Source organism: Odocoileus virginianus, chromosome 7 (genome assembly GCF_023699985.2).
Source record: "Odocoileus virginianus isolate 20LAN1187 ecotype Illinois chromosome 7, Ovbor_1.2, whole genome shotgun sequence".
NCBI classification, from domain to species: Eukaryota; Metazoa; Chordata; class Mammalia; order Artiodactyla; family Cervidae; genus Odocoileus; species Odocoileus virginianus.
This window is the reverse complement of record NC_069680.1, coordinates 38,838,773-38,859,464: the sequence shown is the minus strand read 5'-3', so window position 1 is coordinate 38,859,464 and position 20,692 is coordinate 38,838,773. Positions and strand designations below refer to the sequence as shown.

Here is a 20,692-nt window from a genome sequence, read left to right as displayed (position 1 = left end):
TGATCCCTGGATCAGAAAGATCCCCTGGAGAAGGGAATAGCTACCCACTCCCAGTATTCTTGCCTGGGAAATACTATGGATAGAGGAGCCTGGTGGGCTATAGTCCATGGGGTCACAAAAGAGTTGAACATGACATCGTAACTAAACAATAACAACAGAAAAAGTGTATATACATATATGTGTGTCTTTTTTTTTTGTATTATTTTCCAAGAATGCCTTTTCTGAAGAGAGCTTCCTTGCCAAGGTCAAGTTGCTTTCTGAGGCAAACTGCAAGTAGATAAAAGACCTACTTTAATGTAAAGGACTCAGCTCTCAGTTCTAGAGCTTTGCAGGCGGTCAGTTATTGGGACTTCATTGAAGCTCAAAATCTCCCTAAACTTAAGTCTGCTTTCTTTCTCCCCTTTCCAAAGAAGTTAATTACAAAACAATTACTAATAAACATCTTACAAGGGAAACTTTATCTCCAAATCTGCTTCTCTGGTAACTCAGCCTAAGACAGATGCTTGTCTAATATCATCTAATATAGTAGGTTATATATATATAACCTACTATATATATATATATATATATAGACCTCACAGTTGGACATGTGTCTAGAGTTTTAGAGCAGTGAGCTAAACTGGAGATATGAGTTAGAATTTATGAGCATATAACAATTTAAACCGACTAGAACACATGAGATCATCTTAGATATGTCTATAAATAGAAAAAGAAGAGGTGAAAATCTTGAGCCTTCATACATGCCATCTTTTAAGAGTCAGGGAAATGAAGAGGAACCATTAAAATAGACTGGGATACAGCAGTCAGGAAAGTTGAGGGAAAATCCCAGGAGACTGGTATAATGGAAATCAAAATAAGTTTTTACATAATAAAGGAAATATTAATTCTATCACATTTTACTGATGGATAGAGTAAGATGATTTACATGAGGCTAAGTTATTCTTTGGGAAGAGGAAGATACATATGTGAATAAAGAATACATAAAAAAATACATTTTCCTCACTTTTGGCAGCTTTGCATGCCTAGAGATGAAAAATCATCCCTAGATAATAAACACACCATAGTGTCAAGAACAGCAAACTTTTTTTTGAAACTTAGACATATCAGAACATCTGCTTTAAAGGAGAAAAATTTGCACTACAAATTATATTTAATTTTTGCAAAAGCTGATTGCTTGGCATTGAGACATCTCTCTCTCTCTAAAATATATATCTTACTATCTCCTAACTATCTATGTATCTTCAGTATAAAATACAAATTATACTTGAAATCAGGTAATCAATATCAGTGTTCAGTGTATTTAAACTTCTGTGACACTCTTCTTTTGAGATAATGTTAATGGTGAAAGAGTTATCTGAAATCCATTAATATTAGAAGAAAGATGAAACAATGTATTTTCTACTATATGAAGTAAAAATATAGAGGAAAATGAATGATTTTTATTCCTCACACTTAGCAAAATCAGAGCAACCTACTAAATAGAATGTTTTTCAATACAATCTGCAATGTAAATCTATATACTAACATGTTAATGTTTAAAAAAAAAGCTTCTTTGATGACAGAAGAGCAAATCTCCAGATGACATATCCAAAATGATCCCCATAATATAAATGAAACTGCATAGAGTCTATGATTCACACACATTTGGCTGTAAAACATTCATGAATCATAAAACCCTGCATCATCTTCAGGGGAAAATATATCCTATTTTATAAGAAATATTCATCAATAAAGGGAAAAAAAAGAAAGAAACTTAAAACTTCTAGAACAGCTCAAATATATCAGAAAAACAAATAAATACTTCTTATATGATGGATTAATTAATGTGAATAATAATATGAAAATATGAAAAATAGTGACATTAACATGATGTGTTAATGTAGTCATTGTGGTGTTTACTTGCTAAATCATGTCTGATTCTTTGCAACCCCATGTACTGTAGACCTCCAGGCGCCTCTGTCCATGGAACTTCCCAGGCAAGAATACTGGAGTGGTTTCCACTTCCTTCTCCAGGGGATCTTTCTGACCCAGGGATTGAACTCCAACTCTCCTGCACTGGTAGGTGGATCCTTTACCACTGAGCCACCAGGGAAGCCCTACTGTATGATGGCTTGCATTTCATTCATATTGTTCCAGAAATGGATCAATTCTACAGTGAGATTAAGGTAGGGGGAATTTTCCTTCAGGATGAAAAATACTAATTCTTCGAGGCACAGAGTTTAAGTTCTACAGCTTTCTGAAACTATTTTAAAAGAGAGTAAAATGAAAAAAAGATGGCAAGTAAGTAAATGCATGCTGCAAGCTGTCCAAAGCACCATCTTATGCTTATAACCAAGCAGTTTTATTAGTAAAATGTATATATATATATATATATATTTTTTTTTTTTTTTTTTCTCAGATGATCAGAGATGTCAGGATCTTGTTTCTAATGTACTTCACACCACTTTCTAGTTTTTTTTCCTGCTGAGTATGTCTGAGCTGTTTTACCTGCTTTACAGTCTTCAGGAAAGAGAAGCCAAGGGTGAAAAAAAATGGCTCAACCTGCCAGAGGCCATCAGAGATCACTGATAAGTGGAACCAGAAGTTTAAAGCAGTGGCTCAATTAAGTTTTCCTAGTGTCAATAGACATTACATATTTTCCTTCACTTTTGTAAAGAATCAAGAAGCAACTGCAAGAAAGTAAAATTGAGGCTGATCAAGCACACCTTAGAACAAAAAGAGTGATTAGCCTTGTGAGTAGATTTACTCTGCTCTTAAGGGGATTGTTTGCAAGTCTGAGTACAACTGAAAGAAATAAATGAACTTCAGTCTCTAGGAAAGGCAGAATAGAATAATGAATAATAGCACACAGCCTTTAGATCAGAAGAGATGGAATGCCAACTCTGCAACAGCGTTGTGTTTGACATTGGAAATGTCATTGCTTTGCTGAGACTATAAAAGATGAGGAAGATTTCAAGTGATTGGTGTAGTTCCTGCCTGATAATAGCATTCAATTAAAATTACATGTTGATGCTATTACTATTAATGTTGATCTCTTAACCACATATCTCTTGGGCTTTCTAAGTGTCACTTTGTTCTCTAAAACACAAGTGATCATTCTTTCTCAATGGAAAAACAAACAAAATAATAAAGTAATTGAATATATTCTTTGGATTACATCTGTTGCTAAGGCTGTTTCCCTACAACCCCCTTGAATGGAAACCAATTTCTCTTATCTAAGTTTCAGGAGGAAGCTGCAAAGAGAAAAGCCAGAACTGTTCAGAATCCGTTAGCCCCAAAATGCAGGAAGGCTCACCTTCAGTAGACTTTGAGTCTCATTATATGCTCACATAATACATTAGTGTGGTAAATGACACTCCCATTAGTGCCAGGACAGTTGTTAATTGCCATGACAAATAGAAAAGCCATCCAAGGACTGAAGAGGATTATTGCCTCAGTTCCAGGTCCAAACCACACTTCTGTTCTTAGATAAATGGAGAATATTCCTCCCACTCTTTCCAGTCCCCTCCCTTTTACCTTGACCCTTCAATATATATGATGGCTCTGCTCAAATTGGCTTGAGAAGTTGATTTAAAAACTAATTTTAGTTAGTTAACTAAATTTAGTTAGACAGCACAGAGGAAATAGCACCCCAGGAGTAGAACCCAGCTAGCAAAGTAGGCGATACCCACGGAAAGACGAAGGATAGGTGGCCAGTCCTGAGGGGAGACAGTTACTAGGCCTATAGCAAGGATTAAGATTAGGAGTGAGCTATAGTTAGAGAGACAGGGAGAGGCCAGTCAGGGTGAGGGGCAGAAGGCCCCAAGTTGGTGGTGGTTTGAATCTGAGGAGGAACAGTGCTCATTAGGATGTAGAATGATGTAGAGAATGAGAGTAAAGAAATCAATTTCGTCTGGAGTCAGGTTGGAGAAGGTTCCCCGGAGCCACACTTGAGACACCAGTGTAGTCAGGTCTTTGAAGGACGTTGCTGTTGGGGCGCTGATCCAGAGGTCTTGTAGTAGCTGGGTCAGGAACAGTTGTAGGTTGAAGAGAGTCCATGTCATTCAGTGTCCTCTCCGATGGTTGACAGGGGTTATCACCGGGTGAATTTTAAGGAGTTGGGTGCTGGGAGGGAGACTTGATAGGTGTCATTTAAGGAGGGCAGCGCAGGATTGGAGGTGACCCGTTTTAGACGAGAGAGGTGTATCCAGGAGGTGACCTTTTTGAGTTTAGCTACAGTTGGGGCAAGGAGAATGACTTTGAATGGTCCCTGCCACTTTGGGGTTAGGTCACCCTTGGGATGATCAGACAGATAGACCATGTCCCCAGTTTGTAAAGGGGGCAGGGAGGCTTGGGGGTCAGGGGCAGGCAGATTGTGGTTGACGTATCTCCAGAGGGCATTGCGGAGTTGCGCCAGCAGAGGGGCGTGTAGGAAGCTTGGTGTGGGAGGAGGTTCGGGGGGGCGTCCAGGAGGGAGAGTGGGCCTTCCATACACCACCTCACAGGGGCTCAGCCCCAGGGGCTTTCTGGGCAAAGCCCGTATTCTGAGGAGACCAATTGGTAAAAGTTTAGTCCAATCCAGATGTACCTCGAGGGTTAGTTTGGTAAGGGTTTCTTTGTTCTATTCATCCTTTCTACCTTTCCTGAGGATGGGGGAGGGTATGGAATGTGAAATTTCCAGGGTACCTGTAAGAACTGGACAAGTTGTTGGGTGCCCTTGGATGTAAATTCTGGGCCATAATCAGACTGTAGGGATGAAGGCAGGCCAAACCTGGGGATAATTTCTGTGAGGAGGATTTGGGCCACGGTGTGGGCTCTTTCGTTTGTAGTGGGAAATGCTTCTACCCATCCCGAGAAGGTGTCCCGCAGGAGGCTCCCAGGACCGCGGCCCCAGGCCGAAGCCACACACCTCCAGAGCCACGTGACCCTGAGCAGCGAACGGGATGGTGGGGGGGGGGGGGCGCGCCGCCGACCGGGGGGCGGGCCTGAAGAGGCCCAGGGAGGGAGGGCACCGAGACGTGCGCGCCGCTCAACCCACCCCCACCCAGCTCCCGCAGGCTCACAAGGCCGCTCGGGGTCCCAGAAGCGCCCCGACCGGGCCAGGTGGATGCTGGCCGGGGGTGGCGGTGTGCGGGGCCGGGGCGGCGTCGGCTGGTCTCCGAGCTGCAGGGCCTGGCCGGCCGGAGTCCACTCGCGGTTCCTGAGGCAGGCTCAAGTGAAGCGCGCGCCCCCCGTGGAGAGCTGCGGTCAGAGGCCCGACCGGCGGGTCAGAACAAAAAGGGAGGCGCAACGCAGGGCTCTTAGGTCACCTGGCAGCCGCCTAGGTCTAAGGCCATACCACCCTGAACGTGCCCTGTCTCCTCTGATCTGGGAAACTAAGCATGGTCGGGCCTGGTTAGTACTTGGATGGGGGACCGCCTAGTAGTTAGGCGGTTTTTTGATTTTTCTGAATGCTTGTTTCAGTAAGTTAGAATTGGATGACTGCAAACAATTAAACTAATAATGTTTTCATAATGTTAAAAAATAAAAATAAAAACTAATTTCCCCTTCTCCATTCTTTGGCCATTCAAAAACTTGTGATGTTCCAATTTCAGCTTTGTTTTATTTATTGGTTATGTCAATTTAATTAGAAAAATAATCTCTTTGGCCAAGATAGGGGGTCTAAGTTGGGCTAAGACCCCAGCATGGATCCAGAAGACAAGTTTGGTAACATATACATTCCTGCACATTTGATATTTCACTTTTCTATCCATTATTCCAAGTGCCCAGTACCGTCTTGTTCACCTTTAAAGTCTTAAATCTAGTTAACTAAAAAACAAAAAAGGCAGTGCTCATTCTTCTGGAGATTAGGAATAAAAATAAAAAGAACTACTTTTTTCTTTTTTCATTTTAGGCACTGATCTATGCAATCAACACGTTTATATGCTGTCTCATTTAATCTCCGCTTCGCTATCCAAAAGACAATAACTTCCCTCCTGTTTCCCAAGCTCTTAAAATTCTGTCTTTTGATTATACCAAAGGATAAGTTAATCTTTATTTTATGATGCCTTTGAACTGTGGTGCTGGAGAAGACTCCTGAGAGTCACTTGGACAGCAAGGAGATCAAACCAGTCGATCTTAAGGGAAATCAACCCTGAATACTCATTGGAAGGACTGATGCTGAAACTGAAACTCCAGTATTTTGGTCATCTGATATAAACAGTTGACTCAATGGAAAAGCCCCTGATGCTGGGAAAGGTTGAGGGTAGAAAGAGACGAGGGCATCAGAGAATGAGATGGCTGGACGACATCACCAATACAATGAACGTGAACTTGGGCAAACCCCAGGAAATAGTGAGGGGCAGGAAGGCCTGGAGTGGTGCAGTCCATGGGGTTGCAAAGAGTTGGACACAACTGGGTGACTGAACAACAACAGCAATGTATTGACCTAATACATACATATATATGAACTATACTTTAATAACTAATGTGGCTCCTGTTTTCAACTAGCTAATGTGAGACTCAGAACAGATAACAAAGAATTTTGACATAGCTTAATTAAATGATTCCTATTTCAATTTAAGGTACTTAATGTTAAGAGTGCAAAATATTTTTTACTTCTTTTTTTATTTTTTAGATATTCACATTTACTTTATTTAAACATAATGGACTTTTTGTTACTTTGCTTGCCTGTTTCATTCATTTTTAAATGGTACTCGATTGTATATTATAAGGGTCATAACCCTTTTTCCCTCTTAAAAAGTAATTAAAATATTCATAAGGCTACATGTGAATTCTTTGTATATTTTTTGTTTGTTTTCTAATTTCATTTTCATTTATATTTTCTGAAAAAAACTTTTAAAATATAAAAACCATTTTCAGTTTACCAGCCACATAGCCTACTTTGCCCAGAGGCTATTTTGTCAGTCTGTGCTCCATTATATCTGTTCTTCATTTTTTAAAAAATCAGCACTGACACTGGCATCACTTTAAGTCACTTATTTTTCTACCACCATTCATTTTCAGAAGTAAGTCCATGTGTAAATAAGAGAATTAGTAGCAAAAAAAAAAAAAAAAAAGATGACAGAGATAAAGATATTTTAAATCAATGAACAATTGTCAGCACTTATTTTCCTCTAATTTCAAAACTTCACCCTTACAGAGACATATTGTGCAAAGAGGGTTATATCTTTACTCTGTTTCCCATATATGCATTTGCTATCTATTTTGCAAAGGGTAGTTGAACTTTCCTTAAGGATGTCCTTACCAACAATAGGTAAATGGATCATTTGATTCAAAACTTGTTCATAACTAACATTTGTTCTCTATAGGCAGGTGTAAACTTACTGCTGATAATGGATATTTTGATTATTGTAGAAGCATGAAAGGAACTGGGTTTTCCATCTTGAATAATACATGTTAGAAACAATGTCAAGGCCTTGAGAATAATATACTTTATCACTTTCAGTTCAGTTCAGTGCAGTTGCTCAGTCGTGTCTGACTCTTTACAACCCAATGAATTGCAGCACGCCAGACCTTCCGGAGTCTACCCAAACTCATGTCCATTGAGTCGGTGATGCCATCCAGCCATCTCATCCTCTGTCATCTCCTTCTCCTCCTGCTCCCAATCCTTCCCAGCATCAGGGTCTTTTCCAACGAGTCAACTCTTCACATGAGGTGGCCAAAGTACTGGAGTTTCAGCTTCAGCATCAGTCCTCCCAATGAACACCCAGGACTGATCTCCTTTAGGATGGACTGGTTGGGTCTCCTTACAGTCCAAGGGACTCTCAAGAGTCTTCTCCAACACCACAGTTCAAAAGCACCATCTTTCGACGCTCAGCTTTCTTCACAGTCCAACTCTCACATCCATACATGACCACTGGAAAAACCATAGCCATCTTCCAACAACAAGAGAAGACTCTACACATGGACATCACCAGATGGTCAACACCAAAATCAGGTTAATTATATTCTTTGCAGCCAAAGATGAAGAAGCTCTATACAGTCAGCAAAAATAAGACCGGGAGCTGACTGTGGCTCAGATCACAAACTCCTCATTGCCTAATTCAGACTGAAATTGAAGAAAGTGGAGAAAACCACTAGACCAGTCAGGTATGACCTAAATCAAATCCCTTATGACTATACAGTGGAAGTGAGAAATAGATTTAAGGGACTAGATCTGACAGACAGAGTGCCTGATGAACTATGGATGGAGGTTCATGATATTGTACAGGAGACAGGAATCAAGACCATCCCCAAGAAAAAGAAATGCAAAAAAGCAAAATGGCTGTCTGAGGAGGCCTTACAAATAGCTGTGAAAAGAAGGGAAGCAAAAAGCAAAGGAGAAAAGGAAAGTTATACCCATTTGAATGCAGAGTTAGCTCAAATTCATGTCCATTGAGTCAGTGATGCCATCCAGTCATCTCAGCCTCTGTCATCCCCTACTTCTTCTGCCTGCAGTCTTTCCCAGCATCAGGGTCTTTTTGAATGAGTTGGCTCTTCTCATCAGCTGGCCAAAGTATTGGAGTTTCAGCTTCAGCATCCAACGAATGTCCAGGGTTGATATCCTTTAGGATTGACTGGTTTGATCTCCTTGCAGTCCAAGTGACTCTCAAGAATCTTCTCCAGCACCATAATTCAAAGGTATCAATTCTTCAGTTCTCAGACTTGTTTATAGTCCAGCTCTCACATCTGTACCTGATTATTGGAAGTAGTCATGCCTCACTAAGTTCCACATAAGTGTTGTTATATAGCTATTATTCTTATATGAGTATGAGGATGATGGCAATGGTACAAGGAGAATCCATGTGTAAGAAAGGATTATACTAGTGGTAACAGGGATGTGTCAAACAGTCGATGAGAATGTGAGCCATAAATTATAAGGGTAATTTGAAAGTAAAAAATGCTTTTATATGTATATAAAAAAAAGCTGAGACCTATTGTATTTGAGTATAATGGAGAGTCACATTTGGAGGCATGGCTCTCATCTTTAAAGTGATGGAAGTAGATCAAAATTTCAGAGGGACAAAGATGCAGAAAGCTGCTAGAGTCAACACATTTTAGTGATCTGAATCTTGAGAAATTTGCTCCAAATCCAGTGGTGTGTAAGCAAAAGTTGAACAACTGATCTGGACTGGAGGGTACTGATTCATTGCATTTGCTAGTTTTGATGGCATAAAAACACCCACCATGGCCCATTTCAAGCTAGCAATCTGACATAACCAAACACAAAATCAGGGAGAGAGGCACACAGCCTGCTTTTAGGATCCCAGTGTATGCTCTGGCACCAGCACACCAATCTCACAGGCTTCACTGGTAGTTCAGAATTACAAAGGAGGAACATGTTTTAGATCAAGATCTGGCCAATTCTGGAAGAAAAAGCCCCACCTAATACTAATGCTGATCAGCACAAGAAGTTTGAAAAATAAAAGCTCCCGGTAACATTTTCCTCCACGAAATGCCATCAAAACAGCAGCTAGGCAAAATATCCTTATATTTTGAGGAAAATCACAGCCTCCCAAACAACTTTTAGAAAGAATAAAAGGAAAATACTTACAAGAGGAAAGGAAAGGGGCTGGGGAGGGAGACAAATATTGTTGTCTGAAAAGAAACCACTTTGATCTCAGTCAAAACAGATTATTTTGAAGTCAGTCTTCTGTTATCTTTGAAAAATATATTTCTCCATAAATCCTGCCTTTCTAAATTGAGCCGTGAGTCAGCAGTGGGCAGTGCTGTGTGTGAAAAAGACAAGAATGTATCCAGAAGTACCTCTAATACATTCTTTTATTAGTCTTTGCGAGAGTAATTTGACAGAGCTTTTCAACTTTTAGGTCACTAGTTTAAATTCAGTCTCAGTTGATCATGAGCAAAAGTGTATGGATGGTGGCTTATGAAAAATGCCTTGATGGTGTCACCCTAGTTCTTTCTAATAGAGACTGCCACTGCAATTGGCATCTTTTCTTTCACTTCTACCAGAAGTACAAAGGGTGAATAGAAATGTCACTTCAAGTATTTTCTCAGCTTTTGTACTAGAGAAATTTGAGATATGAAAAAGGCCAACTCCTTTTCATCTTTAACTCACAGGTAGAATTATTCTCCTGTACTATGGTTCCCAGATATTTCTGGGATTTGAAATGAAACTAGAGCCATTTTAGAAGTAAAATTATATTTAACTTACAGAAAGTTAAATTATACAAAGGCACATTCTTAAGAAATATTTAAATGTTAAACATGTACAATTTCTTGGCCTGAACTTACAAATCTAAGATTTATTTTTCTTTAGTTTTTGATTAAACAAAATAAATTCCCATCATAGGTAAACAAAATTTTTCATTATTCTATAAATGTAACTATTTAATATTTGGTTTTCCATATTTTATCATTTACATGACTCACCTAAATGTTTTATTTCTCCTAAAGAAACTACAGGATTTTTTTTCTTTTGTCATTGTTGTTGTTCAGTTACTCAGTCATGTCCGACTCTTTTCGATCCCATGGACTATACAGCACACCAGGCTTCCTTGTCCCTCATTATCTCCCAGAGTGTGCTCAAACTCATGTCCATTGAGTCTGTGTGCCATACAACCATCTCATCCTCTGTCGCCCGCTTCTCATCCTGCCCCCAATCTTTCCCAGCATCAAGGTCTTTTTCAGTGACTTGGCTCTTTGTATCAGGTGGCCAAAGTATTGTAGCTTCAGCTTCACCATCAGTCCTTCCAATGAATATTCAGAGTTGATATCCTTTAGGATTGACTGGTTTGATCTCCTTGCAGTCCAAGGGCTTCAGTCAAGTATACTGGAGTGGAGAGACTTTTCATTCTCCAGGGGATCTTCTAGGACCAGGGATCGAATCCGGGTCTCCTGCATTGCAGGCAGATTTTCTATTGTTTGAACCACCAAGGAAGCCTATTTTATCCATTAAAAGCCCCCAGATTTCCGTATTACTAATATATCTACTTTCATATAATTTTATTGCCCTATGTTTTAATAATAAATGAACAACAAAAGTAAATTCTCTCTAGTTACCCAGAGAAAAAGCAACAAAAATAGAGACAAGAGCAGAGGTAAAAAGAAGTATCTGGTAATGCCAGCCAAAATTTTAGCAGCCTCAGAAAATGAGTGGGATATAACGGAATGAGCCTTGTTTTGGAAATGTTCATAATTTCATCAACTGATTTAGGCCCCATTTACTTTCTATAAGATTCATTTCCCACATTTAGATAATGAGGTTGATATGTTTCATTATTTTTAGCATTCCTTCTAGTGTAAACATTCTATGGAACCTTTACTTTTATATCATCAGGGTTCGAGAGAGAGGGTGTTTGTATTCAAATAGGATTGCAAGATGCCTCATGTCATCTCATTTGATGACAAAGATCAATGCTGGGATTTTCCTAAATTATCACATTTGGAAAAACAACAACAACAACAAGAAACCTCTCCTAACCTTCAAGGCCAGCTTCCTGAATTCTCATGTCAGCAACTCCTGCTATTCCCATATAACACCAGGAGATGATAAATTCTCTGTCCTCTGAACATCCATAGATAAAATAATGTCATATACTTATGATTTTTATAGCAAGTGACAGTTATCATCAACACCACAAGTAGCCCAACTTGAAACTGTAAGTTCAGTTGAAAATATAGCATTTTCTGGACAAATATGCTTCAGCTAGGAATATATAAATTGTGAAAATCAAGCTATCACTCTGCAAGTAACTCATATGCCCAAGTATCAAGAGTTGTGAATGGAAATATAACTTAAATCTACCCCCTTCATCTAAACAAATAAACTGAGGCACAGCAATTACAAGGTTTTCCCATGGCCACAAAATAAAATTGTCTGCCTCTGAATTAGAATGCCTACCATCAGTTGGTGAATCTAAAGTCATTTTCTATACTGAACACTGCAGCAAAAATAAATCCTGCCAGGGCAAAGGAATCCAAGACAGAACACAAGAGTCAGCTGCAAACTCTTTGGATGCAAACTACAAGATATTCAAGTACATGCTTCCAATCCTTTCATTCTCCCTTGTAATGATTAGAGCTAATCCCTGCCAGCTAATGTTGGTGTTTCAATAGTGGCAATCAATAGAATAGATTTGCTGTGGAAACCCTCCATCCATATTATCCCTGCTTTCCTTTCCAGATGGAATTGTCATTCATCAGAGTGTAAGTGACATGTGAGGCTTTCTCCCCTCTTGCATGGATATGAACCCATTAGCCTTCAAGGTTGTCGCTAGAATTTTATATGTAAACTAAGGAGCATACCTGTAGATTTAATAAAACAGCACCGATCCTCATGGCCTCGCTGATTTCAAGGCTATACATCAGCTGTGGGAAGCGAGGAGGGCTTTGATTATTTGGAGGAAGCACTTCAATGTACACAGTGCAGATGGAATGCCTGCAGAGAAAGAGAAGCAAACAAGATGGGTAAAAATCTGCATCACATTTAATGACAGACTGCATTTGATATTCTGTTGTTGGGTTTACAGGAGAGAGAAATTCTGAATTTTTATAAGAAATAATAAAGCAATTCAGAATAAAAGGGTGGAAAAATAAAAGCTACCACCAAAAGATGATATTTTTATGAAATTATCTTAGCTAAAGGAAAAAAAAAATGTCTTAGGTACAGATTTTTCCTACTTAGATTAATAGTGTGAATTAAGAAGAAATAGCTGTGCAAATAGAGGTAATGAATTAAATTGCCTTGACTTTTGACTTTATTTTGTAATGCTTCTCTAGTAGCAAAAAAATACTCTGTAAATATTTGGTAATAAGAACTGTCCTTGGGGATTTCTTCCTATTAAACCAGCAGAGGGAGTATTGATTAAAATAACACAGAAAACAAAATATGGGTTGTGTTTTATTAGCTTTTTTGCTGACATCAATGGCTTAATGAAATGCATGTCAAGAGTCAGGGTCATAAAGTAAGAGTTGTGTAAAATAGTTTCAAACAATACCAAATCTGTTTTTAAGTCTTTTTTAAAGAGTATAATATAAAAATTTGGGAGTCAGATTTAACCAAAGCCTTAGATTGATGGGCATTTGTTTTTGAGGGACAAAATGTATTCTACTATTAAAAGGACCAAATCATTAGCATTGATATAATTACCTTTATTGATATATCTAAACTCTGAAATTTCCTTTAGCAAAACCGAAGAAGCAAGATATTCAAGACTGGTAAGAAGAAACATTGGCTAGAATATATTAATGAGACCTGGGGTTTACAAAGTTAGCATTCTATCTTGAAGAACATACCACGAATGCCTGAGTTGTATGCTTTAACTTATTTTAACAAAATCATGCCTTTTTATTCAAAACACATTTCTTATAATTTCTATTTGGGGGCTAGAATTTTTTTAAAAATAGCCCAAAGTTCTTTACATTAAGTGCATCAGTTAGAGACATGTTACCAAAAACATTTTTCTGCGATTATTATTCTATATTTGTTTACTTTGAAAATCTCTTAAGAGAAATACAGGTCATAGGCACTGAAAATGTTTTCTTTAGCTTATCACCTTATAATATGCCTTAGTCCAACTTGTTTCTGAACATATTCTTAGTAGAATACCTACCTATAGAATACTAAGCACCTCTAAAAATTTGCAGTGACTTAAAAATATTTCATACTTAAATTTACCACAATATTATTCTAAAGCAATCTCAATCTAAATTAAAATCTCTTAGATGTCATAATTAGTTAATGCATCTGCATTATTTCTTGTTCTGATATTATCTCATTATTACAATTCACCAATAAAATTAATCAAAATATAATTGCTTTTCAATTTTTTTTTTTTTTCTTACAACCCATGTTTTAAGGGTAAGGTGTTTAAAGTAGGTTAAAATGGATGATGAAATGTTGCTTATAAACTTAGAGGTACCAAGTTTACCCTTATCAGTACTATAATGGCAGGCTTCCCTGGTGGCTCAATGGTATAGAACCCACCCGCCATGCAGGAGACACAAATTCGATCCCTGAGTCGGGAGGATTCCCTAGAGAAGGAAATGGTAATCCACGCCAGTATTCTTGCCTGGGTAATTCTATGGAGAGAGGAGACTGGCAGGTTATATATAGCCGACAGGATTGCAAAAGAGTCAGACATGACTTAGTGACTAAACAGCAACTGTGATGGCTAGATGAAAAAGAGCCCCACTTTTCATATTGTGGGAATAAAGTAATTGTCACTATGAGTGGGCATATTAGTCTCCCAGGTGATGATCTCATTCCAATAGCCATCCCAAGATAAACATTACTGCTAATATTACCCTTCATCATTCTGATTTTTAAATTTTTTTTTTTAGTGTTTGTTACATATAAAGTGATTCACACATTTTACTATCTTTTCCTTTTTGCTGCCAGCACATCCTCTGTGCATAATAAGTCCAACAACATTTACCCTACACCATATTGATAATAATCCTAGCTGAGCAATGTTGAGCGCTGGATTTTTAACCACACATTCCTGGGTTAAAATTTTGATGCTATCAGATGTGATCATAGGCAACTGACTTCTTTCAGTTTCACTATCTTCATCTGATAACTAAATATAATAATAACATTAAGATTAGCATAAGGATTAAATATGTGTGTGGGTTTGTGTGTGTATATGTGTATGGGTATGTGCAAATGTGTATGTAAGTATAAATATATGAAATCAAGTGAAACTGTTAGTCGCTCAGGTGTGTCTGACTCTGGGATCTCATGGACTGTAGCCCATCAGGCTCTTCTGTCCTTAGAATTCTCCAGGCAAGAACACTGTAGTGGGTAGCCAGTCCTTTTTCCATGGGATCTCCATGACCAAGGGATCAAACCCAGGTCTCCAGCATTACAGGGAGATTCTTTACCATCTGTGCCACCAGGGAAGTACATACTGAAAAACATACATATATCAGTTGTTATTGATAACTATTCAAAATAAGGTTTCTTATTCTATTCTTTGGAATGGAATTAATAAGCTTTCATTTATCTTATTCACATCTCTTTAAATATTTTAGACATTTTATTGCATTTTTTCACTTTTCTAAGCTAAAATCTACAGGCGCAGTATCCTCTCTTCCTTCCCCAGACTGGACCATGATGGTGTTAGGGTTTGGAGATACTGGATCCTAATCTTTTGGTGTGGGACTGGAAATCTACATTTTCCATGAATATACAAGGTTTTTCTTAGACAGATTTGATTTAGAAGACGCAGTCCCAGAAGTTCATGGGGATTCGCCTGCTTTTTAAGTTAGGAGTCAGGGGATTCCTCTACAAGCTGACCTAAAATTCTCCTTAATAACCCTGGAGGCAAGACAGTCCCTCACTCTTTTGACCTAGAAAACACCTGTACCCTAAATTCAAAGTTTCTTTTAAAAAGTCTAGAACCTTCCTGTTTTTGATATTCATTAGAGCTTCAAATTACTGGTGTGGAATACTTTATAAAAGTTTCACCTGAACATGGGTCTCTTTCTGCTCTTAAAAGTATAATTTATACTAAACTTATTGTACTTTGCATATTTCCTTATTCTTCCCCCTTTGATTAAACTGTTTACATCCACAACACTACAGTAATGACTTCTAAATCATAAGAAGCCTGTGTATTTGGCACAGAGAAAAAAATTAATTGCAAAACAAAAAAGACTCTATTTTCTAAGGCAGGAGACAGTGAACACCAAGGTCCCACATGACTGTCTCCTTCATCTGCACTTATTCCTTGCTTCTTTTGCTCCTCTCCAGTGATTCAAGTGCTAGAATTGCTAACCATTCCCAACCCCTTCCCCTCACACACACACTTGGATTTTAGAGTTATTTGAATACGATCATATTTCAAGGTCTTAAGTTCTTCATCTTTAACATCCTGGCACCTCTCTACAGTAAGTTGAAATAAGCGCCAACCTTCTTGATGGTTATGGCCTTCCAAAACACTATCCTCCTTTTAGCCCCGATGTCAGCTGAGTGTCAGAGTTAGATTTCTAAAATTGAGTCCCGATAGTAATAACAATAAATTAATATCATTAATGCTGTCCCAGTTCAGTTCAGTCGCTCAGTTGTGTCTGACTCTTTGTGACCCCATGAATCACAGCACACCAGACTTCCCTGTCCATCACCAACTCCCGGAGTTTACTCAAACTCATGTCCATCGAGTCAGTGATGCCTTCCAGCCATCTCATCCTCTGCCATCCCCTTCTCCTCCTGCCTCCAATCCCTCCCAGCATCAGGGTCTTTTCCAATAAGTCAGTTCTTCACATCAGGTGGCCAAAGTATTGGAGTTTCAGCTTCAGCATCAGTCCTTCCAATGAACACCCAGGACTCATCTCCTTTAGGATGGACTGGTTGGATCTCTTTGCAGTCCAAGGGACTCTTAAGAGTCTTCTCCACCACCACAGTTCAAAAGCATCAATTCTTTGGCACTCAGCTTTCTTCACAGTCCAACTCTCACATCCGTACATGACCACTGGAAAAACCACAGCCTTGACTAGACGGACCTTTGTTGGCAAAGTAATGTCTCTGCTTTTTAATATGCTATCTAGGTTGGTCATAACTTTCCTCCCAAGGAGTAAGTGTCTTTTAATTTCATGGCTGCAATCACCATCTGCAGTGATTTTGGAGCCCAGAAAAATAAAGTCAGCCACTGTTTCCACTGTTTCCCCATCTATTTCCCATGAAGTGATGGGACCAGATGCCATGCTCTTAGTTTTCTGAATGTTGTGTTTTAAGCCAACGTTTTCACTCTCCTCTTTCACTTTCATCAAGAGGCTCTTTAGTTCCTCTTCACTTACTGCCATAAGGATTGTGTCATCTGCATATCTGAGGTTATTTATATTTCTCCTGGCAATCTTGGTTCCAGCTTGTGCTTCTTCCAGCCCAGCATTTCTCATGATATAAAGATTAGTAATTCAATATCATTAATTAAGCACATAACAAAACAGGACAGTCACAAGGTAAAAAATAACATTCTGTGTGAACACTTTGTATTACATTTTACAGCTAGTCTTAAATGCATAAAACTGAGAATTTATATGATATAAATTTTATTTTCATAATATAGTCAGCATAATGTAGATAAATCTATAAACACAAAAATCATAAAGTTTTTATTTCTCATTTGGTAATGAGTTCAAAGTAGAACAAGAAAGGTGATGTAACTTCTCAGATAATCATATGATTTTAAAAGACCCTGGAAACCATCTAGTTTAACTCTCATTTTATGAAAGGATATTAGAAACTCAGAGAGATTAAGTGATAGAGTCAAGGTTGTCAAGAATATTAGCAACAGAAGACAACTCAAAGGCAAAACTTATGAATTTAAAATTTGCCTGCCTTTTCTCCCCCCATTCTACAAGAACAAAACTGGGAAGTAAACTGAAGACTTTTTAATTATCTGATGTGTGTGTATGTTTCTCTGTGAGAGCATAAAGCATCTGTGGTTTGCAAGGAAGGATACTTTCTCACAGAAATCACAGATTTCAAGTATTTGGATTAGACTATAATATCACAATCAATTTTAATTGTTTATATTATGAATGAAACTTCACCCATAGCACTTTGTTTTTAAGAACAAAATAATAATATGAATAAAAAGAGGTTGTGAAGAGAGGCCTAAGAAGCTTTAACTTCAGAAGTGGTATAATTTTTAAGAAGATAAAAAGACAAATTTTTTGGATATGGCAATAGTACTCAGTGGTACTGAGATAATGTTCTTGACATTTAGAAGATTGCACAGTCTGTATAGTAATTTTGTTTTAAATGTGTCAACACATGCTACATGGTATCTATTTGCAACTCTATATTTCTACCTTGTTTCTAAGAGGATCATCAAAATAAAAGCTTATCTTTTTTTTTTCTTTGTCTTTACCAATATCACACTAAAAAAGCTGCATTTACATTTCAGTGTTCATAGATTCTGTTTTATTGTTTTGGAAATACATACAGGGATCCATAGGAGTAACACTTCCAGATTTAAAACTAACATAAGACTTTAGAGAAATTTTTCAGGGAAAGTTACAGGCACAAGATGCATGTAGGTGTAAAAACCACAGGGCATTACAGACAGGGAAAACCACATGTGCAAATTCAGAGACCAATAAATAAGAAAATAATACCTTTTGTACAATTAAAGGAAAAGGTATAATTATGACAATGGTAGGAATTAAGACTAGAGAGATGAGCAAGAGTCATAGCATTCAGGTACTCGCATGCTCTACTTACTGATTTAAACTTCAGTTTAACAACAATGGGGATTGGTTGATAGATTTTAACAATTCCCACAGCAGACAATACTTTGCTGTGTCTCTGTATCTTTGCTTTTATTGTTTCTTCTGCTAGGGTACCTCATTTTCCTTACTGTCCAAGTTAACCTGCACTTGTAATTATACTACGCTATATCCAGATTTACCTGTGCCTCTATATGAATGCTGTGTGGGCAAAAAAAACTCATCTTGTCTTATATTTCTACTGCTTCCCAAGAGGACAGGAATTGTGGAAACTCAGTAAAATTTTGCTAAAATGAATACTTCCATAATTTTTTATTATTAATGTTAAATATGTCATGTGAAGTTATTTTAAAATATATATGTTCACAATTGAAAAATAATTTTATGTGAGAATGGGTGATTTAATATTGTGTTAATTAGATACAACCTTGAATTCAATGAAAATAGATTATCAAAAAAGTATGCCATGCCAGACATCAGTTGTTTAATCATGATTTGTTTATATTTGGGGGAAAGGACTCAATTTTGTCTTTACATTTTGACAAATACTTAATAGTAGTACTTCAACTCATATTAAGATGAAATAGTTACTTAATTTAATGCAGCTACATATGAGAAGACTTACAGACAAAAAATAAATACTATCTAAGATATCTTACTGCTTTTTAAAAATCTTTTGTTTTTATCCTCTTCTGTTTATCAACGACTAAAAAATAAAAAGATTCCCCCAAACAAAACCACTATAGACTATGGCTCCTTTTACTCTCTAATTCTTTGGCTAGTTTAATCAATTAGAATAACAAGTATATAAACAGTTAATTCTTCTGCTACTTAATTCATAAATCCTCATTTTGAGAGTCAGTGTTATTGACATTTAGAATTGAGGTTGCTTATTAGACAAGAGTAAGACAGAAAATCATCATTGCTCTCAGTGTTATCATTTAATTAGGTTTACATGTCACTGTTGTCATCTGGGTCAGCTTGTAAAATATGCCACAATCTATATTTTTATGTTCATAATTTTCTAAGAGCATCTTTTTCCGAAAGAAATACTGAAAGCGAAGCCTCACAACTCTTCGGTTCAATCATCAACACAATTTGAAAGACTAATTTTCCTCCAGAAAATAGAAAGTGTCATTATTCTAGGGAAACATGACATTATTGTGGCAGGTAGGATGGAGGTATATAGATTTTACTTGCTGCAGGTCCCACTTGATATTTAATCAACCATCATAAGGTGGTCTTTTAGCACCCAAACCATTGTTTATAAAGAAAACAGTGAGACTAAGTCAAAGAAATGCCTCATAGCACTGAAAAGACCTGTATATTCAAATTCTGAAAATGCCACTTTGTTTCCAGGGGTAGAATACAATTTGACTAAGTAAAAATCAGTTGGACTACAAATTCTTATAAACAAAGGCTTATCAAGGTAAATCAGTGATATGACTTGCAAACTGGAACTTCAAAGCAAATTTAAAATCTCACTTATTAAATAATAAAGTTGTCTAAAATATATCAATGCATACCAGACCACCTGACCTGCCTCTTGAGAAACCTGTATGCAGGTCAGGAAGCAACAGTTAGAACTGGACATGGAACAACAGATTGGTTCCAAATAGGAAAAGGAGTACGTAAGGCTGTATATTGTCACCCTGCTTATTTAACTTATATGCTGAATACATCATGAGAAATGCTGGCTGGAAGAAGCACAAGCTGGAATCAAGATTGCCGGGAGAAATATCAATAACCTCAGATATGCAGATGACACCACCCTTATGGCAGAATGTGAAGAACTGAAGAGCCTCTTGATGAAAGTGAAAGTGAAACAGTTGGCTTAAAGCTCAACATTCAGAAAACTATGATCTTGGCATCTGGTTCCATCACTTCATGGCAGATAGATGGGGGAACAGTGGAAACAGTGGCTAACTTTATTTTTCTGGGCTCCAAAATCACTGCAGATGGTGATTGCAGCCATGAAATTAAAAGACACTTACTCCTTGGGAGGAAAGTTATGACCAACCTAGATAGCATATTAAAAAATAGAGACATTGCTTTAGCAACAAAGGTCCATCTAGTCAAGGCTATGGTTTTTCCAGTGGTCATGTATGGATGTGAGAGTTGGATTGTGAAGAAAGCTGAGTGCTGAAGAATTGATGCTTCTGAACTGTGGTGGTGGAGAAGACTCTTGTGAGTCCCTTGGACTGCAAAGAGATCCAACCAGTCCATCCTGAAGGAGATGAGTCCTGGGTGTTCATTGGAAGGACTGATGCTGAAGCTGAAACTCCAATACTTTGGCCACCTGATGCAAAGAGCTGACTCATTGGAAAAGACCCTGATGCTGGGAATGATTGAGGGCAGGAGGAGACGGGGACGACAGAGGATAGGATGGTTGGGTGGCATCATCGACTGGATGGACACAAGTTTGAGTGGACTCTGGGAGTTGGTGATGGACAGGGAGGCCTGGCATGCTGCGGTTCATGGGATTGCAAAGAGTCGGACATGACTGAGTGACAGAACTGAACTGAACTGAATATAT

At 37.9% G+C, this 20,692-nt stretch overlaps 1 protein-coding gene across 7 annotated transcripts in view; it reads right to left on the bottom strand.

Moving 5' to 3' along the window:
• Positions 1 to 20,692, bottom strand: part of PCDH15 (protocadherin related 15) — a 1,725,758-nt gene that overhangs the window by 289,853 nt on the left and 1,415,213 nt on the right. For all 7 annotated transcript variants that reach the window (XM_070470562.1, XM_070470566.1, XM_070470561.1 and 4 more), the window contains one exon: positions 12,229 to 12,361. In XM_070470562.1, coding sequence (XP_070326663.1) covers positions 12,229 to 12,361 — 133 coding nt within the window. The remainder of the gene's footprint in view (positions 1 to 12,228; positions 12,362 to 20,692) is intronic.